General features: G+C 45.4%; 2 protein-coding genes across 4 annotated transcripts in view; one reads left to right on the top strand and one right to left on the bottom strand.

Moving 5' to 3' along the window:
* POGLUT2 (protein O-glucosyltransferase 2) overlaps nt 1-24,819 on the bottom strand; it is a 189,346-nt gene that overhangs the window by 145,752 nt on the left and 18,775 nt on the right. The window contains exons 1-3 of one of the 2 annotated variants that reach the window (XM_073569488.1): nt 18,022-18,067; nt 9,477-9,682; nt 2,090-2,167 (exon numbers count right to left, since the gene is read on the bottom strand). In XM_073569488.1, coding sequence (XP_073425589.1) covers nt 2,090-2,167; nt 9,477-9,682; nt 18,022-18,031 — 294 coding nt within the window. In that variant the 5' untranslated portion in view covers nt 18,032-18,067. Of the gene's footprint in view, nt 1-2,089; nt 2,168-9,476; nt 9,683-18,021; nt 18,068-24,819 lie in introns of those variants that run through there. The other variant, XM_073569487.1, reaches the window with a different exon arrangement.
* The window catches only part of BIVM (basic, immunoglobulin-like variable motif containing), a 117,708-nt gene continuing 111,033 nt past the window's right edge, over nt 18,145-24,819 (top strand). The window contains exon 1 of one of the 2 annotated variants that reach the window (XM_073569483.1): nt 18,145-18,235. The gene's annotated coding sequence lies outside the window, so the exon portion shown is untranslated. Of the gene's footprint in view, nt 18,236-18,654; nt 18,763-24,819 lie in introns of those variants that run through there. The other variant, XM_073569484.1, reaches the window with a different exon arrangement.

Genomic DNA, 24,819 nt, shown 5'->3' on the forward strand with positions numbered 1-24,819 from the left:
TTCCCCAATGTATTTCAGGGTAGTTGAAGTTCCCCATAATAATGACTTCTCCATGAGTCGCTGCTTCTTCTATTTGCTTTATGAGGATATTCTCTGTTGCTTCCATTATTTTTGGAGACTTATAACAAACCCCTATCAGTAATTTATTATTTTTCCCCCCTCCCCTTATCTCTACCCACAGGGACTCTACATTTTCATTAGATTCATATATATTATCACGAAAGATGGGTTTTAAGGATGATTTTACATATAAACACACGCCTCCCCCTCGTTTATTTGTATGGTCATTTCTGAACAGACTATAGCCCTGTAAATTAACCTCCCAGTCATGGCTCTCGTCCAGCCATGTCTCAGATATCCCCACCATATCATAATTATGTTCCAACAACATTAACTCCAATTCCTCCATTTTGTTGGCGAGGCTTCTGGCATTAGTATACATGCACTTTATGTATCTCTCTGTACCTCTATTCTTTCTTAAATTATTAACTGTTCTAACCCCACCCCCCATGCCACCCCCACCCCCAATTTTATTATTTGTGCCCAGGTCTCTATCTTCCCCTCCTATAAAAAGAATACCCTCCCCCCCGTCCCTAGTTTAAACACTCCTCCAACCTTCTAGCCATTTTCTCCCCCAGCACAGCTGCACCCTCCCCATTGAGGTGCAGCCCGTCCCTAGAGTAGAACCTGTAGCCAACTGAGAAGTCGGCCCAGTTCTGCAGGAACCCAAACCCCTCCTACCTACACCAATTCCTGAGCCACTTATTAACCTCCCTAATCTCCCGTTGCCTCTCTGGCGTGGCACGTGGTACAGGAAGTATTTCCGAAAATACCACCTTGGAGGTCCTTGCTTTCAGCTTACAGCCTAATTCCCTGAAATCTACTTTAAGGACCTTCCACCTACCTCTAACTTTGTCATTTGTGCCAATGTGCACCATGACCGCTGGATCCTCACCATCCCCTCCCAGTAATCTGTCAACCCGATCAACGATGTGTCGGACTCGAGCGCCAGGTAGGCAGCACACCGTTCGACGATCCCTGCCTTTGTGACAGATTGCCCTATCTGTTCCCCTAATAATTGAGTCTCCCACTACCAGAACCTGTCTGGCCTGCCCTGCTCTCCTATTTCCCCCCTTACTGGAGCAGACACTCCTCCGGCTTTCAGAGGACATGCCTTGCTGCAGCAGTGCTACTCCTGCACTAACACTCCCCTCATCTGCCAACTTAGCAAACTTATTGGAGTGTGCCAGATCAGGACTAGCCTCCCTGGTGCTCTTCCCTCTACCCCGCCTTGTCACTGTCACCCAGCTAGCTGCTTCATTGTCCTGCAGCTCCAACCTAGCATCCCCCCCCTCATCTATCCCATTGAGTGTCTGCTCAGTGAGCAGAAGACTCCTTTCCATATTGTCTATGGATCTCAGTGTTGCCAGCTGCACATTTAGATCCAGTATCTGGGCTTCCAAATGCACAACGTGCTCACATCTCGCACAGCAGTATGCACCCTCGACCGGCCGTCTTTTGAGAAATCCTGAGACCTAGGACCTTATTGCTCTGCAGACAATTAAAAATACGGTAAATAAAAATGTGGAAAGTTTAGCTACTCATTAAAGAGGCTGTCCTGGGACTTAATTTAAATGGTCAATATTTAAGATATCCATTATTACCAGATCAGTAGTGATCTCAATCCTGGCTCTTTCCTTCCATTTAGCTTACCAAAAGGCCAGTGGAGCACTACCAAGCGCCACATGCCCTTCACTGTTTACCAGGTATGGGGCTGTCCATTTTACAGTGGCCAGGCCTAATATTTCAGATAACCTCGAAAAGCTTCTGCATGATGGGCAAGGGAGGCAGGATTCGGACCACCACAGATGTGCTACTGATTTATCTATAGGATAATCCTATACATAAATCACCTAAAAGCAGAATAATCTATTTTATTGTCTTGTCCATATAATGAATTAAAACAACTGTATTATATTCCCAGAAAACCTCTGTAAGTATTTGATATTTATTACATGAACACATTGCTACCCCTAATCGTACACCTCATTATCATGTACATGGCATGAGTTTTACTAGAGATACTTACTTTACTTGTTAAGGACAGAAGAAGTGAATCCATGAAAATTCTAAAGCCAACATGTTCCCCGTAGGTTTTTATATAAATCTAAGAGATTAAATTGAAAGATGAAGTCAGGACACTTTATAGGGGTAAATAACGTTTAAGTGTTAAGCAGTGAATTCAGGTATTTTTCTCATTACTCTTTCTCTGCTTTTGAGGTGCATTTGGAAAGTGAACTAAGCCAGTGCATTATGATTTGGTGACCCAAGACATATATATCTTCAGAAGAGAAACATCTTCCCAAGAGTTTGGTGCATCGCCTACATTACATTCATAAAAATGTTTTTAGAAATTTACAATATACAAAGTTGGTCATCACCTCCAGACAAAAAACAATAAAAGTCCAGTCAAATAGGATGCAGCAAGGTACAGAAGCACACCACCGCTAAAATCTAGTATAGGCAAACACTATAGCTTTCAATAACACTACTGCAAATATATATTACTTCTACCTCCATGTTGTCATAAATCAGACAATAGGAGTTTAGAAGAATGAAAATCAATTTTATCAATGTGCACTATGAACTATATACTGTATATTGATAAAACTGATTTTCATTCTTCTAAGCTCCTATTGTCTGATTTATGACAACATGGAAGTAGAAGTAAATTTTTGGTAAATAAATAAGCTGAGAGGAGCTGAGAAAAAGACAGATAAGAGTCAAAAACTGCCATCAGAATGAGATGCCTGGTGGATAAAGAGTTTTAGAAGTTGACCACTACTTGGTCAACCCCTTCTCAATATCTATGTTTTCCCCCAGTAAAATAATAACACCTATACTCACCAACGATGCGTTGTTATGTCACACCATCCCTGCAGCCAATCAGCGCCAGCTTCATTCTTCTCTTCTATGGACTTAATTGACATCCAGAGATACTGAGAGAGCAGTCGCAACCCTGACTTCCTCCGGATGGATGGTTTTCTGAAGTAGTGGAGAGAGAAGCCAGTGCTGATTGGCTGCAGGGATCGTGTGACATCGGCGGCCGTGCCGGCCGATGCCCCTTCAGCGGCGGTGCCCGCCGCAGCGTCCCCTCACCTGCGCGCTCCTGTCCACGCGCACTTCCGCTCTGGCCTCCGCCCTGCTGCGGGTAACCGCGCCGGCCTTAGGCCGCGCACGCGCGTTCCCCCGCTCTCTTCCGCTAGTGGGGGGCGTCGCTGAGGGGCGGGTCTGTAGGACGTACTTCCTGGTTCAGGATATATCAGGCGTCCGCCCTATTCTGAGGGCGCCTGGTGATTGTGTGACTTCCCTGCACTCATCGGCCGCATATCTGCTCTAGAGTATCCTGCCTGTCCTTCTGTCTAGGGCTATTTCCCCCTGTGTGCCCTGTGTCCTGCTCCGCTCCCGTCTGTCTGTCTCTGCCCTGTCCCCTCTGCTCCGACTCTCCTCCTGTGGACTCCTGCCCAGTGCCTTCCGCTATTCCGTCCTGGTACTCTTGTTCTGCCTGCCTGTCCTTCGAGCCGTCCCTCCTGGTACCGGCTGTCGCGGTTCTGCCCCCTGCGGTCCTGCCCCTAACGATCCCTGTACAGGGGTCGGTCTTCACCTGGTGAGCTCGGCCCAGGGGCTCCTGATCCACGACCCAGAGGGTCCACTCTTGGACGTATTAGGCCAGAATCGTCACAGTATCACCAGGCCATGGATCCCGCCGGTGCCGCGGCCGCTACACAGAAGGAACTGCTTTTCCTTCGAGAAAATCAGACCCGGATAATGTCCTTCATGAAGTCTATGGACACCCGGCTATCCGCCTTGCAGACCTCAGACCCCGGGCACGCCCCCCTCCTGGCCAGCCTCCAGCAGGAGCTCGCGCAGCAGCGCGACGCTCAATCCCACATCTTAAGTTACATGGCATCCGTGGATGATCGATTGCTTGCTCTGCAATCCTCTGCGGCCGCAACAACTTCCCCCCGGGACGTAGTCTCTGCTCCGTCTCCCCGTCTGGGTAAACCCCCCAGGTACAGCAGAGACCCTAAGTTATGCCGGGGTTTTCTGAATCAGTGCAGACTGCACTTTGAGCTGGCCCCCCTCCAGTATCCTACTGACCGCGGCAAGGTGGCGTTCATTGTGTCCCATCTCGAGGGTGAGGCTCTGTCCTGGGTGAATCCCTTGTGGGAGAGGGATGACCCCGTAGTGTCTAGCATTCAGAATTTCTTGGAAACCTTTCGCAAGGTATTCGATGAACCGGGTCGCTTAGCATCCACCACGGAGGCCCTTTTTAACCTCCGCCAGGATTCCCTTACTGTGGGGCAATACGCCATCCGCTTTCGGACCCTGTCTTCAGAGTTGGGATGGAACAATGAGGCTCTTGTGGGAGCCTTTTGGAGAGGTCTCTCCAGTAAGATCAAGGATGAGCTTGCCGGGCGAGACACTCCCACCACCCTGGAGGACCTTATTTCTCTGGCCACTCGTATTGATCTACGCTTTCAGGAGCGCGCTCGAGAGGCGGTCGGAGAGAGAAGGTCCTTTAGGCTGTACCAGGCTCCTGTCCCTCGTTTCCCTGCATCTCCTGTTAGTACCGCTCCTGAGCCCATGCAGATTGATCGTGTCAGACTGTCCGAGCAGCGGCGCAGGGAGAGGATGACCAAGGGACTCTGCCTGTACTGCGGAGGGGCCAACCATTTTGTGCGCTCTTGTCCGGAGAAGCCAGAGAGGCCGGGAAATGCCTCCACCTAGGTCAGGTAAGAGAGGACCCCCTAGGTGATCAAAATTCCTCTCTCCCCCTTACCCTTTCAGCTTTGATAATTACAGGTCGGGAGCGTGGATCTGTGGAGGCGTATGTGGACTCGGGTGCTGCTGGTAATTTCATCCGCCAGGAGGAGGTTGATAAACTCCGGATCCCGGTGAATGTATTGAGGAACCCTCGTGTTATTTCCTCCGTCGATGGTAAACCTCTACCCGGACTCATCACCACGGTTACCGTCGAAGTAGATCTTCAAATCGGAGCACTCCACCTCGAGAGAATAGCCTTTTATGTCCTGCCGCAACTAGCCCATGCTGTTCTTCTTGGGCTACCCTGGCTCAGACGGCACGAGCCGGTGATTGACTGGCACTCTGGGGAAGTTCTCCGTTGGGGGCACTCCTGCCAGGAGCACTGCCTGCGGGCTCTCATTCGTCCCCGTCCGTGGTCGAAGCCAGCCGACCTTCCGGGCCTTCCCGCACCCTATCACGCGTATGCTGATGTATTCAGCAAGAGGGAGGCGGACTCCTTACCACCTCATCGCTCCTATGACTGCCCTATCGACCTGATCCCCGGAGCCACCCCTCCCAGAGGGAGAACTTATCCCCTATCCCCAGCAGAGACCACGGCTATGACGGAATACATACAAGAGAATCTGGCCAAGGGGTTCATCCGGAAATCCTCGTCCCCTGCGGGCGCAGGTTTCTTCTTCGTTCGGAAGAAAGATGGGTCCCTGCGACCCTGTATTGATTACCGGGGCCTGAACAACATCACTGTTAAAAACCGGTACCCGCTCCCGCTGATTCCAGAACTCTTCGACCGGCTGAGGGGGGCCAGGATCTTCACGAAGTTGGATCTGCGGGGAGCTTACAACTTAATCCGAATCCGAGCAGGGGACGAGTGGAAGACGGCCTTCAATACTCGGGACGGCCATTATGAATACTTGGTCATGCCGTTCGGTCTCTGCAATGCTCCGGCGGTGTTTCAGGAATTCGTAAATGAGGTATTCCGGGACCTACTCTATTCCTGCGTGGTGGTATATTTGGATGATATCCTCGTTTTCTCGGCCGATCTGTACTCCCATCGGAGAAGTGTACGCATGGTCCAGCAGCGCCTTCGAGAAAATCGTCTTTACGCCAAGATTGAGAAGTGCCTCTTCGAGCAAACAGCGTTACCTTTCTTGGGATATATCATCACGGATTCCGGCCTAAAGATGGATCCGGAGAAGCTGTCCACGGTACTCCAGTGGCCTCGTCCAGTTGGCATAAAGGCCATCCAGCGTTCCTCGGCTTCGCTAACTATTATCGACAGTTTGTACCCCACTTTTCTACAGTTACCAAGCCCATCACGGTCCTGACCCGTAAGGGGACGAAGTCTAACGGCTGGTCTTCCGAAGCCGAGGACGCCTTCCTTGCCCTGAAACGCTCTTTTGCCTCTGCTCCGATCCTACACCGCCCAGTGGCCAGTAGGCCCTTCATCCTAGAAGTAGATGCCTCCTCCACTGGAGCTGGGGCGGTCCTTTCCCAACAGGCTCCATCCGGACGTCTAGTCCCCTGCGGGTTCTTCTCCAAATCCTTTTCCCCTGCGGAGTGCAACTACTCCATTGGGGACCGGGAATTGTTGGCCATTAAGATGGCGCTGGAGGAATGGCGATATCTGCTCGAAGGGGCAGTGCATCCCTTTACTATCTTCACGGACCACAAGAACTTGGCCTACCTGCAATCCGCCCAGAGACTCAACTCCAGACAAGCCAGGTGGGCCCTGTATTTTTCCCGTTTTGAGTTTAAGCTCCACTTCCGGCCCGGCAGTAAGAACATCAAGGCTGATGCACTTTCCAGGTCCTTGCAGTCACCTGAAAAGGAGGAGGATCCATCATATATTATCGAGGCGGCTAAAGTTATCTCCGTGGCTCCTGTGAAATTCTCTATTCTTCCGCCTGGCAAGACCTTCGTCCCTTTGAACAAGCGTCTGGAGGTGCTGCGCTGGGGGCATTCCTCCAAGGTTGCTGGGCACGTTGGGATTAAGAAGACCCTTTTGCCTCTCTCCCGGTGGCCCTGGTGGCCCTCTCTCCACCAGGACGCAAAGGACTTTGTAGCCTCCTGCAGGACCTGTGCTCAGAACAAGGTTCCGAGGACTCTGCCCTCCGGTCTCCTTCATCCGTTGCCTGTGCCAGAGGCCCCTTGGCAGCAAATCGCAATGGATTTCGTGACTGATCTGCCTCGCTCTGCTGGATGTACTACCATCTTAGTCGTCGCAGACCGCTTCTCCAAGATGGCCCACTTCATTCCCTTGTCCGGACTGCCATCTGCTCTGAAGTTGGCCGAGATCTTTATCCACCAGGTTTTCAGACTGCATGGTCTCCCTCTACGAATCGTGACCGATCGAGGGGTCCAGTTTACCTCCCGATTCTGGAGGGCTCTCTGTCGGCTCCTGGGCACGTCTCTCGACTTCTCCTCAGCGTATCATCCGCAAACCAATGGCCAAGTGGAACGGATTAATCAAATTTTGACTACCTACTTACGCCACTTTTCTAACGCCCATCAGGATAATTGGGTCTCACTCCTACCTTGGGCAGAATTCGCTCATAATAATCATCCCAGCGAATCAACGGCCAAGACGCCGTTCTTTGTAGTAACTGGGCTAAATCCTGGTGTTCCGCTGCCCTTTTCCGCATCGTCTGGAGTTCCTGCAGCAGATACTCTCGCCAAGGAATTTTCGCAAATCTGGAGGGAGACCAGGGAGGCGCTCGAGGTAGCCAGCATTCGAATTAAGAGACACGCAGACAAGAGACGAAGGGATCTACCCCCATACCATCCCGGGGACAAAGTCTGGCTTTCTATCAAACATATCCGCCTAAAAGTCCCTGCTTACAAGTTAAGTCCTCGATACATCGGGCCTTTTGAAGTACTTGGGCGCATTAACGAGGTAGCCTACAAATTGAGGTTGCCGGCATCGCTCCGGGTCCCTAACGCCTTCCATGTCTCGCTCCTTAAACCTGTAGTTCTGAATCGGTTCCAACCAACCTCCATGTCCCCTCCTTCGCCAATTTGTTCGGACGATGTCTTTGAAGTAAAGGACATTTTGGCCATGAAAAGGGTCAAGGGTAAAACTCTTTTTCTTATCGACTGGAAGGGTTTTGGTCCAGAGGAGAGGTCCTGGGAGCCCCGAGAGAATGTCGATGCCCCCCTTATCATGAAAAGATTTCTGGCAAACCTCAGAAGGGGAGGACCTATGGGGGGGGTACTGTGACATCGGCGGCCGTGCCCGCCAATGCCCCTTCAGCGGCGGTGCCCGCCGCAGCGTCCCCTCACCTGCGCGCTCCTGTCCACGCGCACTTCCGCTCTGGCCTCCGCCCTGCTGCGGGTAACCGCGCCGGCCTTAGGCCGCGCACGCGCGTTCCCCCGCTCTCTTCCGCTAGTGGGGGGCGTCGCTGAGGGGCGGGTCTGTAGGACGTACTTCCTGGTTCAGGATATATCAGGCGTCCGCCCTATTCTGAGGGCGCCTGGTGATTGTGTGACTTCCCTGCACTCATCGGCCGCATATCTGCTCTAGAGTATCCTGCCTGTCCTTCTGTCTAGGGCTATTTCCCCCTGTGTGCCCTGTGTCCTGCTCCGCTCCCGTCTGTCTGTCTCTGCCCTGTCCCCTCTGCTCCGACTCTCCTCCTGTGGACTCCTGCCCAGTGCCTTCCGCTATTCCGTCCTGGTACTCTTGTTCTGCCTGCCTGTCCTTCGAGCCGTCCCTCCTGGTACCGGCTGTCGCGGTTCTGCCCCCTGCGGTCCTGCCCCTAACGATCCCTGTACAGGGGTCGGTCTTCACCTGGTGAGCTCGGCCCAGGGGCTCCTGATCCACGACCCAGAGGGTCCACTCTTGGACGTATTAGGCCAGAATCGTCACAGATCGTATTACATAATGTCACAAGAGCCCTGGGAGAGCCATTGCTGACATCGGTGGAAAGATGCCGGCACTGGAGGTGAATATAAGTGTTATTATATTGCTGTGGGGAAAATATAGCTATTGAGAAGGGGTTGTCCGAGTAGTTGACGAGCTCTTTAACTAAGGATTGTGCAGAGAAACAAGAGAGCTGGTTAAGTATGTGTTTTGTGCTAACTATTTAACTGCAAAAAAAAATGTTGACGCAAAACACATACATTTTCTGGTTTCAGAAAACACATGTCCCTAGGTGGAATTTGTTTTAAAGCACAAGGTGTGCTTTACTTCCACTCCCCGACAAGAAGCCGTGAGTCTTTGCCGCTGCTGTGGAGCTTGTTATTGTCTATAGTGTTGACGTCAAGTCGACAGCACTGCAGCCAATCAGTGAGCTCAGTAGACCAGAGTGGCTTGTGACGACTACTTGGGCAGAACAGCTCAGCTCATTTGTTGGCTTCAGTGAATTCGACAAGACTTTTATCCCAAAAGGTGTCCATATTGTCTAGGAAGCAGCTGTTTACAGGAAGAACACCAGGCAATCAATACATTAAAATGTCATATTTTACTTTGTTGGGTCAGGCTATATCAGAGTGTTATGCTCCATGAACAGTAGGATCACCCTTCCCATAAAACATTTGGCTTTAGGCTGCCTCATAGTAACAATGTCATCCACCGTATACGTGACGATGTCACATTTAAGCAAATTTAGTATCACTAAAATGAAATACATCATATCCTTGGGTACAGAACATACCTCATTATCCTTGATGGTGTAATGGCACAAGCTCTGGCGGTCACCAAATCTTTCTGGGATTTCTACAGCAATCTTGTCTGGATCAACCGTTGGAAAATGTTTGAGATCATGTTGAATTTGTGGAATGGAGTCTTTACATGACATATGTCTTAGCCACATGTCACTGTCCGGTTCAGGGCAATGACATTCTTCACTGTAAATTGGACCTAAGAAATGTGAAACATAAAGTGCAACAAAAAGTCAGTTATGCAATTTTCAATATTTAATTGATTGATTATTCAGCCTAGTTATTAAGGAGAATAAGTATGGTAGTATACATTGAATATTCATTGTTTACACTGGCACAGCGCCACACATACACTTGTGGACATGCCTGATACTGCAACTTGATCCCATGCACTTTGGTGATTGTTACAAATCATGAGAGTTGGACGGATCAAATATTGATAACGGCTCAAAGTCTTTGAAAACCTTTTAAAATCTAATGATCTAATTTCTATTATTATAGGTTAAACTGCACTAATAAATCAGTATCACTTAACAGAGCACTTGTGCCTGAGAATGGAATGGCGCATCGAAACTTTCTAATTTTTAAAAAATATTATTAAACAAAATCCTTTTAAATTTGTACATTCATTTTACCTGTGAGGTGGGACAACACGTACAACAAAGTCGTACTATACTCTTTATAGCGATAATGATTCATTGCACCGTATTTTGCATTTTGTAGGTAGGATATTTGAGCAGACATTTTAGTTGTGTAGTCTTCTCCTTTGGCCTGTAGAGGTCACCGCTGCCTGTTCTTTCTCATGCCTTCTTTCATCAGACCTGCACACAGTATAGTGACTACATCCTACACCTAAAAACACTGCTAATGTGGTTAAATAGAGAATATAATGGCATTTTTTTATGTCACTCATTGAAACCGCTCAAGCACCATAATATTTTATACCCTTAAGTTCTATAAATGGTCTTTGGATTTGACCACTGTATGGGCTAATTTGTGCAAATTACAATGTATAAGTAGATGCTTTTAATACCGTCTCAATGGGTATAATTCTCGTAGTTGTTTAAAATTGAAGGCCTGTTCTGAAATACGCCATCAACACTAGATCATAGTAGTCGAAACCTTGGCACCCTACTGCATACCTATCATTATCACTGTTTAGGCAATAGTCAGTAGTCCATATGGCTACATAAAACGTTACAATATATCTCTATGAATCGTCAAACTTTCAGAACCATATAAACATGAAATACAGAAAAGGGGCAGAGGTGCTTTTCTCGAGGTGTACTCTCTGTAGGATGGAAGATGGCGAATAAGGCTACTTTCACACATCAGGTTTTCGGCGTCAGGCGCGATCCGGCGTCGTGCCGGAACGCCGGATCCGGCAAATGTATTGTAAAACCGGATGTGACGGATCCGATTTTCTGCCGGATCCATCTTGTTCTTGACAGACAAAACCGGATCCGTCTCATCCGGTTCATCCGTTTTTCTATCCGTTTTTCGACGGATTACGCCGGATCCGGTTTTTAAAAACACCCCTTGTGGCCTTCCGAACGGGATTGGCTACTGGAAAACTATATATAGCATGTTCCTACAGCCCTTCTTTGACAGGTTGTAGAGGAGAAAGTGCAGGTTGGAGAGAAGAGCAAGTTACTGGCGAAGATGGATGTTGTGATTGGAAATATTTTGAAGAATTTGGCGGATTTTACAGCGGAGGCGAATCGTTTGAGGGTGATTGTTCTGGAGAAGGAGAGAGCGAGACAGCAGCGCATCAGGCATCGTAGACGACGTTTGTGGATCCACCCCATCACAGCCAAGAGAATGACGCGTGGGGTCTATTCTACACTCTGCATGGACCTTCGACGAAACCCGGATAAATTTTTTGGATATGTTCGGATGAAAATGGAGAATTTTGATTACTTGGTGGAGCGCATTGCACACCTCATAAGAAAAGCAGACACCTATTGCCGCTTCTCTGTTTCACCCGCAGAGCGTCTGTTGGTGGTAGTTTGTATCTCCAAGTGTTATAGCTGAGTTTTGGTATGTAATGCTGTGATTTAAAACTAATTGATTGTTTTTTAATTCCCCACAGATTTCTTGCAACTGGAGAATCCCTTTCGAAACTGCATTTCCAGTACAGACTCGGGATTTCCACCATATCAGGAATGGTGAAGTACACATGCCGTGCACTGTGGGACTCCTTAGCTGAAGAGTTTTTACCAGAGCCCACAACAGAGAGGTGGATTGAAATTGCTGACAAGTTTCAACAGATATGTCAGTTTCCCAACTGCTTGGGCGCTGTGGACGGGAAACATATCCGCATTGTAAAGCCAGCCGGATCGGGATCGGAATATTTCAATTACAAGAAATATTTTTCAATTGTCCTCATGGCCATCGCTGACGCGGAATACAAATTTATTGCTGTTGATATTGGGGCCTATGGCCGCTCCAATGACTCTCAAGTTTTCAAACTGTCTGCCATGGGGCGTAAACTGTATGGAAACACCTTCCAGTTCCCACCACCTAGACCGCTGCCGCAAACATCTGGTCCACCTATGCCATTTGTCTGTGTAGGGGATGAAGCCTTCCAGCTGTCAGAACACCTTTTGAAACCGTACTCTAGCAGAGGATTGACAAGAACAAAACGCATTTTTAATTACCGCCTCACAAGAGCAAGAAGAATGGTTGAATGTACCTTTGGTATTCTGACAGCCAAATGGCGGGTCCTATTGACTGCGATCAACCTCAAGACAGAAACTGTGGACGAGGTGATCAAAGCTTGCGTGGTACTCCACAATTTTGTTATCTGCAAGGAACCCATTTCCATTGAGGACACCTCTGAAGAAACCACCTTGCAAGATTACCATGACATTACCACTAGAAGTTCTGTGACGGTTTCAGTAATGAGGGACAATTTTGCACTATACTTTATGTCACCTCAAGGCAGAGTACATTGGCAGGATGACAGAGTGTGAAAGATTTGTGCCCAACCAAACTTGTGTACCTTCTGTACCAACAGTATATACCTTTGCCAACCAAAGTTGGCTATCTTGTCATGGTCTCTATTTTTAGCTTTAGGCCACAGGTGTGTACCTGGTTGTGTTTTATGCAAAGTATTTCACCTTTTAACAAAAGTTGTGTACATTGTTAGGAAATCACCAACAATAAACACAACTTTTTAGGTGAAATACTTTGCTTCAAACACAACCTGGAACACAACTGTGGCAAAAAGCTAAAATTTACCCACAGTTATATACCTGGTTTTGAATACCTTTTTACCTTTTAAATACCCTGTATTTAACCTTTTTTTTAAACATATTTCGCCGCAGAAAGAAATGACAGACAACCAGTGTAAACAATAATTTAACTTTTATTTAAAATATTTTTTTTTTGTAAACTGTTTTTAAAGTTAAAAAAACTTTTTTAATAAAGGTTTGAAACCAAGTGGGCATTTTTATTACAAAACACATCATAAATCTGTGTAGTGTGGGGTGGAAATACTGCTGGAGGGGCTGCGGGACACTTCGACACTGGGAGTGTGGAGAGAGGATTGGGATCGTGGTGGGGAAGGAACAGTTAGAGGTGATGGTGTGGAAAAAGCTACAGAATGGGTGGACATGTGGGAGGCAGAAGAGGTGGTGGGCGGTGGAGTGGAGGGTTGGGCAGGGACTGTAGGAGCAGATGATGTTGATGGCAAGTTGTAAGGGGAAGGAGTTTGGTACGGGGAAGGAGTTTGGTACGGGGCAGGTTGCTGGAAGTGGGGAGGTTGCTGGTACTGGGGAGGTTGCTGGTACTGGGGAGGTTGCTGGTACTGGGGAGGTTGCTGGTACTGGGGAGGTGGATGGTATGTAATAGGAGGGGGAGGATGGAAAGTGGCTGGAGGGGGTGCAGATGTAATAGGAGGGGGAGGATGGAAAGTGGCTGGAGGGGGTGCAGGTGGAGGAACTACCGTGGTGGGAGGAGGAGGTTGGGAGGTAACTTGCTGGAGAGCACCATGGCATGAATGCATTACATGCATCTGCTGGGTAGGAGATAGCGTTTCCATGCGCTCCACAACAGACCTGAAAAAGGTGTGGTTTGGCAAAGATCTTGCTTCTGAATGCATGGTTTGCAGAAGTGTCTTCACCTCCAGAATGCTGGAGTTGATCTGCTGAAAGCCTGCGGAGATTTGCTCTGACAAGACTTTTAGACAGTTCTGGAAAGATGCATTCAGATGCAAGAACTCTGGCGCATAAGTCTTTTCCTGACCCCTCTGCCGCTGCCGCCCAGTACCCGCAGGTGTACTAGAGGTGGCAGGGGCAGAAGGGTGGGGTAAAGGGAAATCGATCTCCTCACCAGCAGCTTCATGTAATGTAGGAGGCCACGATGCTCCTGTGCTGGTGGATGGGACAGATGGGTCGAATGTGTGGGAAGGCTGGGAAGGTGCAGATGTACCGGGGCGGTCGAAGTGTCCCTCGGTGCCGGTCTCCTCAGGGATCGCCTCAGAAGGGTCCAATCGTGCAGGCTCCCGAGTGCTGCTCACCGTGCTGTGGAATAAAGAGAAAAAAAAACAATTAAAATAGTGACATGGTATGGCCCTGGCTGAAAAAAAAAAGTTACATCTAACATTTTTTTTCACATGTGGTGTGTAATATTTACCTTCTAGTGACCATTGTTTCCCGGAGGAACGACAGGGCTTGTGCGTACTTGTACTTGCTCCTGCGTCCTCCAGATCCACTCGGGGCCCGCATCTCTTTATTGAACTCCTTCTTGAAACGATCCCTCACAGACCGCCACCGCTTCACAATTCTGTTCCCTGAAACGAGAAAGGAGTGGTTAGTATACAACATCAGTGTTTCCCAAACTCCAGTCCTCATGGTCCCCAGGGGTCATGTTTTCAGGATTTCCATAGTAAATAGAAATCCTGAACACATGATCCGTGGGGACCACGAGGACTGTTGTTCGGGAAACACTGGTTTACATCAAGCAACCGGTACTGTATATACTTAAGCTCTTTAATCTGGGCCCGAGCATCGAGGTCCTCCCAGCGGTCCACAAGGAGCGAACAGATTTCCTCCCAGAGTCGCCGGGTAACAATCAGGTCAGCGTGGCGGCGGTCAGCCATATTCCAGAGCGGCTCCCTTTCTCTGACGAGATCGATGAGGTGGTCCACATCGATTCCTCCATCCTCACCGTCAGAGTCGGGAGCACGCTGTGAAGGCTGTTAAAGAAAAAGACAAAAATAACATAATTAGCCTCCACAAAAGAAATGAAATAAAAAGTGCAAAAAAACAAAGCAAAAATATTTATACTTACACGCTGGTGACCGCCGCGTTGCTGTCGCCGACGACCCTGGGAGGCACTGCGAGGACCTCTTGCCCGAGCACCAGATTGGGAAGACTAGAGAAGAAAACAAAAAATGTTATGTCTTTGGATGTAGGCATTTGTTTGCTGTGTGTGGTCTGCAGAACATTGTTTTCTATGTGTTGTGTGTAGTGTGATGTTGTGTTTCAGCGTTTGATGCCAAAATCTTACCAATTGTGAGCCCACTCCAGGTGTCTGTCCACCCCTTCCTTCTTCTTCTGGGAGCTCCTCTTCATCTTGTGATTCCTGTTTTGAAATAAAAGGCAATGAATAGACATATATTACAGAGATGATGGATTTTGGAAATAAAAACTTACCGTCAAACGCTGACGATGCGAGGGAGGGCTCCCAGAAGAAGATGTGCTGTCTTCCTGCTGGCCAGACTCCATGGCTGTGGTGTTCCTGCTGCTGCCATTGCTGCTGCTGCTACATCTCTTGGGCGGCTGTTGAATAAAGAGAAACAAAGGGCCAATGAATATCTTGATATTCCATGGCCCTAGTTTGGAGGAATGGGGGATTTGATAATTACCGTCTCTCATCTGCTGCTGGACTCCCCTCCTCAGCATGTTCCATTTGCTGCTCCATTTGGCGTGGTGGTGGTGCTGATGGTGCTGCTACAGATGTCTCCTGCCTTCTCCTGCTCCTGGTTCTTGGCTTGGGTGGCATGTTGGGTGTTGCTGAGGGTCCCACTGTCTTGCTTTTATATATGTCTTGTGGGCAGAGCTACTGAGCATGCTCAGACCAAAAAAACCGGATCCGGCCACCGGATCCGGCTGTCGCCGGATCAGGCGCATTGCGGCCTCATAGGCTTTCATTGTGTGAAAAAGCCAGACACGCCGGATCCGGCGTGTCCGGCTTTTTCGCCGGAGACAAAAAACGTTACAGTAGCCGTTTTTTCCAGACGCCAGATCGCGACACATTGCCGGATCCGGCGAAAACCGGATGAAACGCATGGCCATCCGGCGCGATCCGGCTCTAATGCAAGTCAATGGGGGGGAAACCGGATCCGGCATTGCATTTCGCCGGATCCGGTTTTTGTCAAAAGCGCCGGATCGCGCCTGACGGCGAAAACCTGATGTGTGAAAGAGGCCTAATTAAGGAGAATTCTGGTTCTATGACATTTCTTAATATCCACCTGAGAAATGACTGGGATTTTTTTGCAGGTTTTGCTCTCGAATCTGAGAGCATTATGATTTAGGAGCTGAGATCCTGATTCCAGAAATGCGAAAAGGAGATGAATCCAGCGAGCCAAGTTTGAAGTACGTAAAAAATCTTTTTCTTTATTTCAAACGTAGATTAAAAATATTTATCCATAGCAGCATATTATGAATATAGGCAGAGATGGGAAAAATTACTGCTGTAAAGCGCACGGCAAGACGCGTTTCGGCTAAACCTTTATCATTGCCATAATACACATTGCTATTTTTCTGGGATATATGAAGGAAAGGATCCTTGGATAGGTGGTGCTATAGTTGATTAAGCGTTAATAGATCACACTTGTGAGCATCCACCTATAAGATTAACTATTTAAAAACAAGTGTTAACCCTAACTGAAGCTAATACGCTGGCAGTAATTTTTCCAAACATTTTAAGAAATATTTTACAATACATGATATAACAGAATATATATACAGAGATTTTTTTCATGTTATCCTCCACAATACTTCCATAATATAATTTTTACTCAAAAAAACATATATTTAAGAACTTCAGACAGAGCAGGTTATAATTGTTAGCATAAGAATCATAATTTTAGGATTTTTAATATATTCTAATTAAATCTTGTCTATTATTTAAGCCTATTGGCATCCTAGTTTCCAAGGTAAAAATCCAAGCGGATTCTCTGTTAAGTAGTTTACGTCTTCTATCGCCTCCTCTGGTAGACCGTGTTACTAACTCTATTGCTTTAAACCTGAAGCTATCAAAATTGCCAGAATGATGCTGTGAAAAATGCCTGGAGACCGCTGATGGATTGAAGCTGAAGGGGTTATTAGCATCAGAAATGTGTCTTCTGATTCTTTTCCTCAATTTTCCCGTTGTACAACCTATATACTGTTTACAACATGATGTACAGTCAATCAAATATACTACATAGGTGGAATTACAATTCAAAAAACTGTTAATAGAATATTCTTTGTTGCTATGGAATGAGGAAAATTTGTTGATTTTATGTGCATATTGACAACAAGTACATCTCTTATTTCCACATTTAAAAAACCCCTTTAATTTCAGCCAGGTGTCACTGGTTTCCAGCGAGGAATTCAAATACAGACTGGGCGATAGTTTATCCTGCAAAGTAGGTCCTTTTTTATGCTACATAAGTGATTTAGTTTTCTGCAATAATTTGTTTTAGTTTTGGATCCTGGCTTAACACAGGAATATATTTCTTTATAATAGAAACTATGTTGTTATACTGAAGACTATATGGAGTAGAGAAAAAATTTTTTTTTATTATTTGGAGATTGTGATTTTTTTGTTGTTTTTTTGTTTATTATTAAATCCTTTCTATCAATATCTTTGACTATTTTGGTTGCTCTCTGTAACATCCAATTTGGATATCCTCTATTTTTTAGTCTCGTATTAACTAATTCCTGTGCATTTTTATATGTTTTTGGATCAGTTGAATTTCGTTTATACCTTATAAGCTCTCCTATGGGGGGGGATAGTTTTTATCACATGTGGAGGATGGCAAGAATCAGCTGCCAGTAATGTATTTTTGGCAGTGCTTTTGCGGTAGGGGCTAATAAAGATTTTTTTGTTGTCATCTTCATCTAGACCTGCTGTTAATGTGACATCTAGAAAATTCACTGAATTTTTAGTCCAAAAATGTGTAAAGGCTAGATTGAAATCATTCACATTGATGCTGTTTATAAAACTGGAGGCTTCCTCCTGTGTTCCTTTCCATATAATGACCAAGTCATCTATATAACGCCCTGTCCACACCAGGCTTTTAGAAAAAGGATTGGAGTCAGCATATAGGACCAATTCCTCCCATCTGGCCATAACTAGATTTGCCAGAGACGGGGAGAACTTGGCCCCCATGCTGACTCCAGTCTTCTGCAGAAAAAATCTGCTATTAAAAGAAAAATAATTGTGACTGAGTAAAAACCTTACTGCCATTACCAAAAAATCCTTGATTTCTATAGCATAATTACTAAATGTTTCTAAGTGATAAATTAAGGAATCTATGGCTACCTGTGTTCATTATGATGGATCTAGGCTGCTGTGCACACACGGCAGCCCCGCCCTGCCCCAAGCTTTATTTAATTGTGCACCTGTGTCTGGGCCAACATCGCCCTTCATCTATGTTTGCTGGTCGGGCAATGTGTGGAGGTCAATCCTGATATGTCTGTGTTCAGACCTGGTTGGCCTTCATCTGGCTTCATGGAAGCGATCCAGTAATGTTCAGGTACAGATTGCACTTGATGTGGTCATGCTCTTAGGAGGCCGTAATGGCACAGTATTTATTATAAATGTAGAGTAGGACCCCCCACATGAGATTGCCTTGGCGCGGCGGGGTGGCTCAATTGAATTGATCAATTTTTTTGCCAAATATCTCATTTTTGAATACAGCTGGATATTATGTGCATATGCACTTTAATTTATGCGTTCTAACCTTAAGCAGTGCTGGCTTCCCCCCCTATTTTCTTGTGGTTGGTTTGTGGCTCACCACCACTATTGCTGTGCACGCTTGGCTATGTCCGCTATAATTTTTCTGTGTTCATTATGATGGATCTAGGCTGCTGTGCACACACACGGCAGCCCCGCCCTGCCCCAAGCTTTATTTAATTGTGCACCTGTGTCTGGGCCAACATCGCCCTTCATCTATGTTTGCTGGTCGGGCAATGTGTGGAGGTCAATCCTGATATGTCTGTGTTCAGACCTGGTTGGCCTTCATCTGCACTTGCTTCATGGAAGCGATCCAGTAATGTTCAGGTACAGATTGCACTTGATGTGGTCATGCTCTTAGGAGGCCGTAATGGCACAGTATTTATTATAAATGTAGAGTAGGACCCCCCACATGAGATTGCCTTGGCACGGCGGGGTGGCTCAATTGAATTGATCAATTTTTTTGCCAAATATCTCATTTTTGAATACAGCTGGATATTATGTGCATATGCACTTTAATTTATGCGTTCTAACCTTAAGCAGTGCTGGCTTCCCCCCCTATTTTCTCATATAATGAAACTACATCACTTGTAATCCAGGAATATTGATCATCCCATACAAAATTTTCCATCATGGTAACTAAAGCTTTGGTATCCCTGATGTAACTAGGGATTTCTTTCACCAGAGGCTGTAAGTAATGATCCACCCATTCTCCTAATCTCTCTCCCAAAGATCCAATACCTGCCACTATAGGACGTAGTGGAGGTGGAAATACATCCTTATGGACCTTAGGGAGGGAATGGTAAATAGGAACAATTGGACAGGTGACATGTAAATAGTCAAATAACCTCTGTGTTAGAGCCCCATTGAATAAGCCCTCCTCTAGCAATGCTTTGAGCTCCCCATTAAATTCAATAGTAGGATCATAGAATATTTCTTGATAGGCATGAGAATTCTCAAGGTCTAATAAATTCAACTTTTCATACAATCCTGCAATAAGAATAACTACTCCTCCCCCTTTGTCAGCCTCACGTACTAACAGATCTTTATTACTTATTAAATCCTTTAAAGCCATTCTTTCTTTTGTAGATAAATTATTTCTATTTATAGGGTTGTTTCTAATTTCTTTATCCAGCTCTATAAGTTCACTTTCCACCAGCTCCTGGAAAGAATCCAGGACTGGTGGACGTGACCTCAGGGGAAAAAAAATTGAGGTTTTTTTGTATGAAAGGTTGAATTCAGATCTATATAACTATCTGTGCTTTCACATTGTAGTTTTTTTGCAGACAAAAGTGTTTTTTGTTCTTCATACGATAACATGATATCATCATATAACTTTGTAACATTATCATCAGAAAAATGACATTTAATGGTAAAATTGCGTGCCAATTTGTTAACATCTAACAAGGTTTTATACAAATCAAAGTTATATGTCGGACAATAGCCTAGTCCTCTAGATAACAAGGAAATTTGATCTTCCGTTAGTATATAACTAGAGAGGTTCCATATAGGAACCTCTAATACCTCCAATTTTTGTTCCTTTGCGGATTTCTTCTTGCTGGCACTATGGTGTTTCCGCCCACCTCTTTTCCTCCGTTTTTTGAAACCTTTCTAGAATAAAAAGTCCTTTGTTGTATTCCAGGATTGTATACGCCGTCATTTTCTTCAATAGAAGTGAATAAAGATGAAGAATCCAAAGTGTCCTCTGTAGAATTGTATGAAGAGGAATCTGAACTTTTATTCCCATCTGAAAAAGTCACTTTGTTTCTATTCTGTGTATACAGATTTTTCTTTAATGTAGGGCGTGGATAGGATTGCCAATTATAGACTTTATTTTCTTTGTAGTCTTTCAGATCTTTCAAACTTTCTTTTCTTAATATCTGTAATAGAATTTTCCACTTTAACTAAGTTTGATTTCATTTTATCTTGTAATTTTTGAAAGTCCACATGTTGTGAAAATTTAGCCAGATCATTTTTAAGATCTTTGATATCTGTCTGTATGGAAGCTAGGTGAACTTCTTCCTCCTTGATAATCAATTGAATAAGCTTCAAGGAACATGTGCTGAGAATGTCCTCCCATTTTCTCTGGAATTCCTCACTAAAATGAGCTGTAGCTTTTTTCCGTAGTCTTAGTCCGCGGGGAATCATCTCCTTTTCAAGATATACATTTAGAGAGTTATGATTCCACCAAGTTTTTATTTCTTTGCTCATTTTATGTTCCAGATTTTTTATAATGGTGGACAATTCATCAGGAAGTTGCACCCTGTTCACATTACTGGCTTTAAAGATCTGTGCAGATCTGTCTAATCTATTGGCATAATCATCCACATCCAAAATTGTCTGTTCTGTATTCATGTTAAAGTTCAATCATTAGAATCTTCTGCCTAATAAGGGTAGGCACGGCAAGAAAAACTCTCATAGAACAAAAAAAAAAAGGAAAAAATGCCAGCTTACCCAGTTGGTTCAAACCATAAGCTGCTATACTGTATAGGCTCTCAGCAGCGGATAAAAGACAGAAGCTCTTGCCAACAATAGATGCAAAAAGGAGATGAATCCAGCGAGCCAAGTTTGAAGTACGTAAAAAATATTTTTCTTTATTTCAAACGTAGATTAAAAATAATTATCCATAGCAGCATATTATGAATATAGGCAGAGATAGGAAAAATTACTGCTGTAAAGCGCACGGCAAGACGCGTTTCGGCTAAACCTTTATCATTGCCATAATACACATTGCTATTTTTCTGGGATATATGAAGGAAAAGATCCTAAGATAGGTGGTGCTATAGTTGATTAAGAGAGCCTATACAGTATAGCAGCTTATGGTTTGAACCAACTGGGTAAGCTGGCATTTTTTCCTTTTTTTTTTTTTTTTTTTTTTTTTTTATTCCAGAAATGTGTCACTTGCTGGTCTGCATGCTGTCATTTTGATACAATCACTGTTTTCTCTGCTGCAGGTCAAGCAGTGCTCTGAATGCTGAGCCCTGGATAATCCCGCCCACACAACTGATTGACAGTTTTCTGTGTACACTGTATTGACAGAAAGCTTCTAATCAGTGGTGGGGGGCGGGGTTACACAGAGCAGTTGACTAGGAGGCACGAGATACCTAGTCCTGTAGCCATAATTTCCTGATGAAACACTGATTTTATTGAAACAGCAATGCACAGTCCAGTAAGTGACACATTAATGGAATTAGGGTCTTTTCCCCTACATCATACTGGTCCCAAATTATGTATCAAAAACTTGCTGACAGATTACCTTTAACAAGTCCTTACCAAAGTAATTGCATGTGTAATTTAATCCTACAATGCTTGACCACCACTCTTCTCATCTGCAGTATCGTGACTTTAAGTAGGTTTTAAATCTAAGGATGTGACCCGATGTGACAGCCGCAGCAGTGTAATTACTTCTGTGCAATGTGCAGATGTCCTATATATAACATAGGGGGGGGCCATAGGTCATATATGGACCTACAGTATGTCATGCTGCAGCAGCGACTAGGTTAGAGGGGGCAATAGGGATGGAAAGAGGTCTTGGTTTTCACAACATATAATGGGAAAGCCCTTTTATATTCTGACCTCTGATAAGGGACATTCTCAAGGTTGAAAGCTGTTCCCTATCCATAGGATAAGATGTAACTTCCCGATTGCTGCAGGTGTTATCGCTGTGATCCCCATCGCCCCCAAACAGCGGGGATGTGATTGCAGTGGCGTTGGATCAAGTACATTTCCCCTCTGTTCATTGTTATGGGAGTGCCGAAAACCAGCTGAACGCTGTGCTCAGCTTTTTCCGACACTCCCATTAAGTAGGGGCAAGAAGGAGAATGCCTTTTTAATATTTGCTGACTGCCTGATGGTTGCGAAGAATCCTGTGACTGTGCTGTTTAGTGTAAAGCCGCTGTCATAAATAAGCAAAGCCTCAGAGAGGTCCTACATCGACAGAGATCATTTGATTCCAAGACCCCTCTTGCACTCACGCCTTACAATGTCAAAAATGGTACCAAAAGCACAAGACACATGAGCTTCTAAAAAGTATGAACGTATTTTTTATTTAAGGCTACTTTCACACATCAGGTTTTCGGCGTCAGGCGCGATCCGGCGTCGTGCCGGAACGCCGGATCCGGCAAATGTTTAGTAAAACCTGATGTGACGGATCCGGTTTTCTGCCGGATCCGTCTTTTTCTTGACAGACAAAACCGGATCCGTCTCATCCGGTTCATCCGTTTTTCTATCCGTTTTTCGATGGATTACGCCGGATCCGGTTTTTAAAATTGACCCTTGTGGCCTTCCGAACGGGATTGGCTACTGGAAAACTATATATAGCATGTTCCTACAGCCCTTCTTTGACAGGTTGTAGAGGAGAAAGTGCAGGTTGGAGAGAAGAGCAAGTACTGGCGAAGATGGATGTTGTCATTGGAAATATTTTGAAGAATTTGGCGGATTTTACAGCGGAGGCAAATCGTTTGAGGGTGATTGTTCTGGAGAAGGAGAGAGCGAGACAGCAGCGCATCAGGCATCGTAGACGATGTTTGTGGATCCACCCCATCACAGCCAAGAGAATGACGCGTGGGGTCTATTCTACACTATGCATGGACCTTCGACGAAACCCGGATACATTTTTTGGATATGTTAGGATGAAAATGGAGAATTTTGATTACTTGGTGGAGCGCATTGCACACCTCATAAGAAAAGCGGACACCTATTGCCGCTTCTCAGTTTCACCCGCAGAGCGTCTGATGGTGACTTTAAGGTAAGCCACATTTATTGGATATGATCGCATCAGAGCACACTTTCACTGCAATCTTGTTGGTGGTAATTTGTATCTCCAAGTGTTATAGGTCAGTTTTGGTATGTAATGCTGTGATTTAAAACTAATTTATTGTTTGTTAATTCCCCACAGATTTCTTGCAACTGGAGAATCCCTTTCGTCACTGCATTTCCAGTACAGACTCGGGATTTCCACCATATCTGGAATTGTGAAGTACACATGCCGTGCACTGTGGGACTCCTTAGCTGAAGAGTTTTTACCAGAGCCCACAACAGAGAGGTGGATTGAAATTGCTGACAAGTTTCAACAGATATGTCAGTTTCCAAACTGCTTGGGCGCTGTGGACGGGAAACATATCCGCATTGTAAAGCCAGCTGGATCGGGATCGGAATATTTCAATTACAAGAAATATTTTTCAATTGTCCTCATGGCCATCGCTGACGCGGAATACAAATTTATTGCTGTTGATATTGGGGCCTATGGCCGCTCCAATGACTCTCAAGTTTTCAAACTGTCTGCCATGGGGCGTAAACTGTATGGAAACACCTTCCAGTTCCCACCACCTAGACCGCTGCCGCAAACATCTGGTCCACCTATGCCATTTGTCTGTGTAGGGGATGAAGCCTTCCAGCTGTCAGAACACCTTTTGAAACCGTACTCTAGCAGAGGATTGACAAGAACAAAATGCATTTTTAATTACCGCCTCACAAGAGCAAGAAGAATGGTTGAATGTACCTTTGGTATTCTGACAGCCAAATGGCGGGTCCTATTGACTGCGATCAACCTCAAGACAGAAACTGTGGACGAGGTGATCAAAGCGTGCGTGGTACTCCACAATTTTGTTATCTGCAAGGAACCCATTTCCATTGAGGACACCTCTGAAGAAACCACCTTGCAAGATTACCATGACATTACCACTAGAAGTTCTGTGACGGTTTCAGTAATGAGGGACAATTTTGCACTATACTTTGTCACCTCAAGGCAGAGTACACTGGCAGGATGACAGAGTGTGAAAGATTTGTGCCCTAACCAAACTTGTGTACCTTCTGTACCAACAGTATATACCTTTGCCAACCAAAGTTGGCTATCTTGTCATGGTCTCTATTTTTAGCTTTAGGCCACAGGTGTGTACCTGGTTGTGTTTTATGCAAAGTATTTCACCTTTTAACAAAAGTTGTGTACATTGTTAGGAAATCACCAACAATAAACACAACTTTTTAGGTGAAATACTTTGCTTCAAACACAACCAGGAACACAACTGTGGCAAAAAGCTAAAATTTACCCACAGTTATATACCTAGTTTTGAATACCATTTCACCTTTTAAATACCCTGTATTTAACCTTTTTCGCCGCAGAAAGAAATGACAGACAACCAGTGTAAAATAATTTAACTTTTATTGAAAAAATGGTTTTTTTAGTAAACTTTTTTAAAATTTTAATAAACATGTTTAATAAAAATTTGAAACTATAAAACTGAAACCATAAAACTGGTCATTTTTATTTAAATACACACATTATAATTCGGTGTAGTGTGTGGTGGAAATACTGCTGTAGGGGCTGCGGGACACTTCGACACTGGGAGTGTGGAGAGAGGACTGGGATCGTGGTGGGGAAGGAAC

The sequence above is a fragment of the Dendrobates tinctorius genome, unplaced genomic scaffold, assembly GCF_039654945.1.
Source record: "Dendrobates tinctorius isolate UK_male_01 unplaced genomic scaffold, ASM3965494v1 ptg000026l, whole genome shotgun sequence".
NCBI classification, from domain to species: domain Eukaryota; kingdom Metazoa; phylum Chordata; class Amphibia; order Anura; family Dendrobatidae; genus Dendrobates; species Dendrobates tinctorius.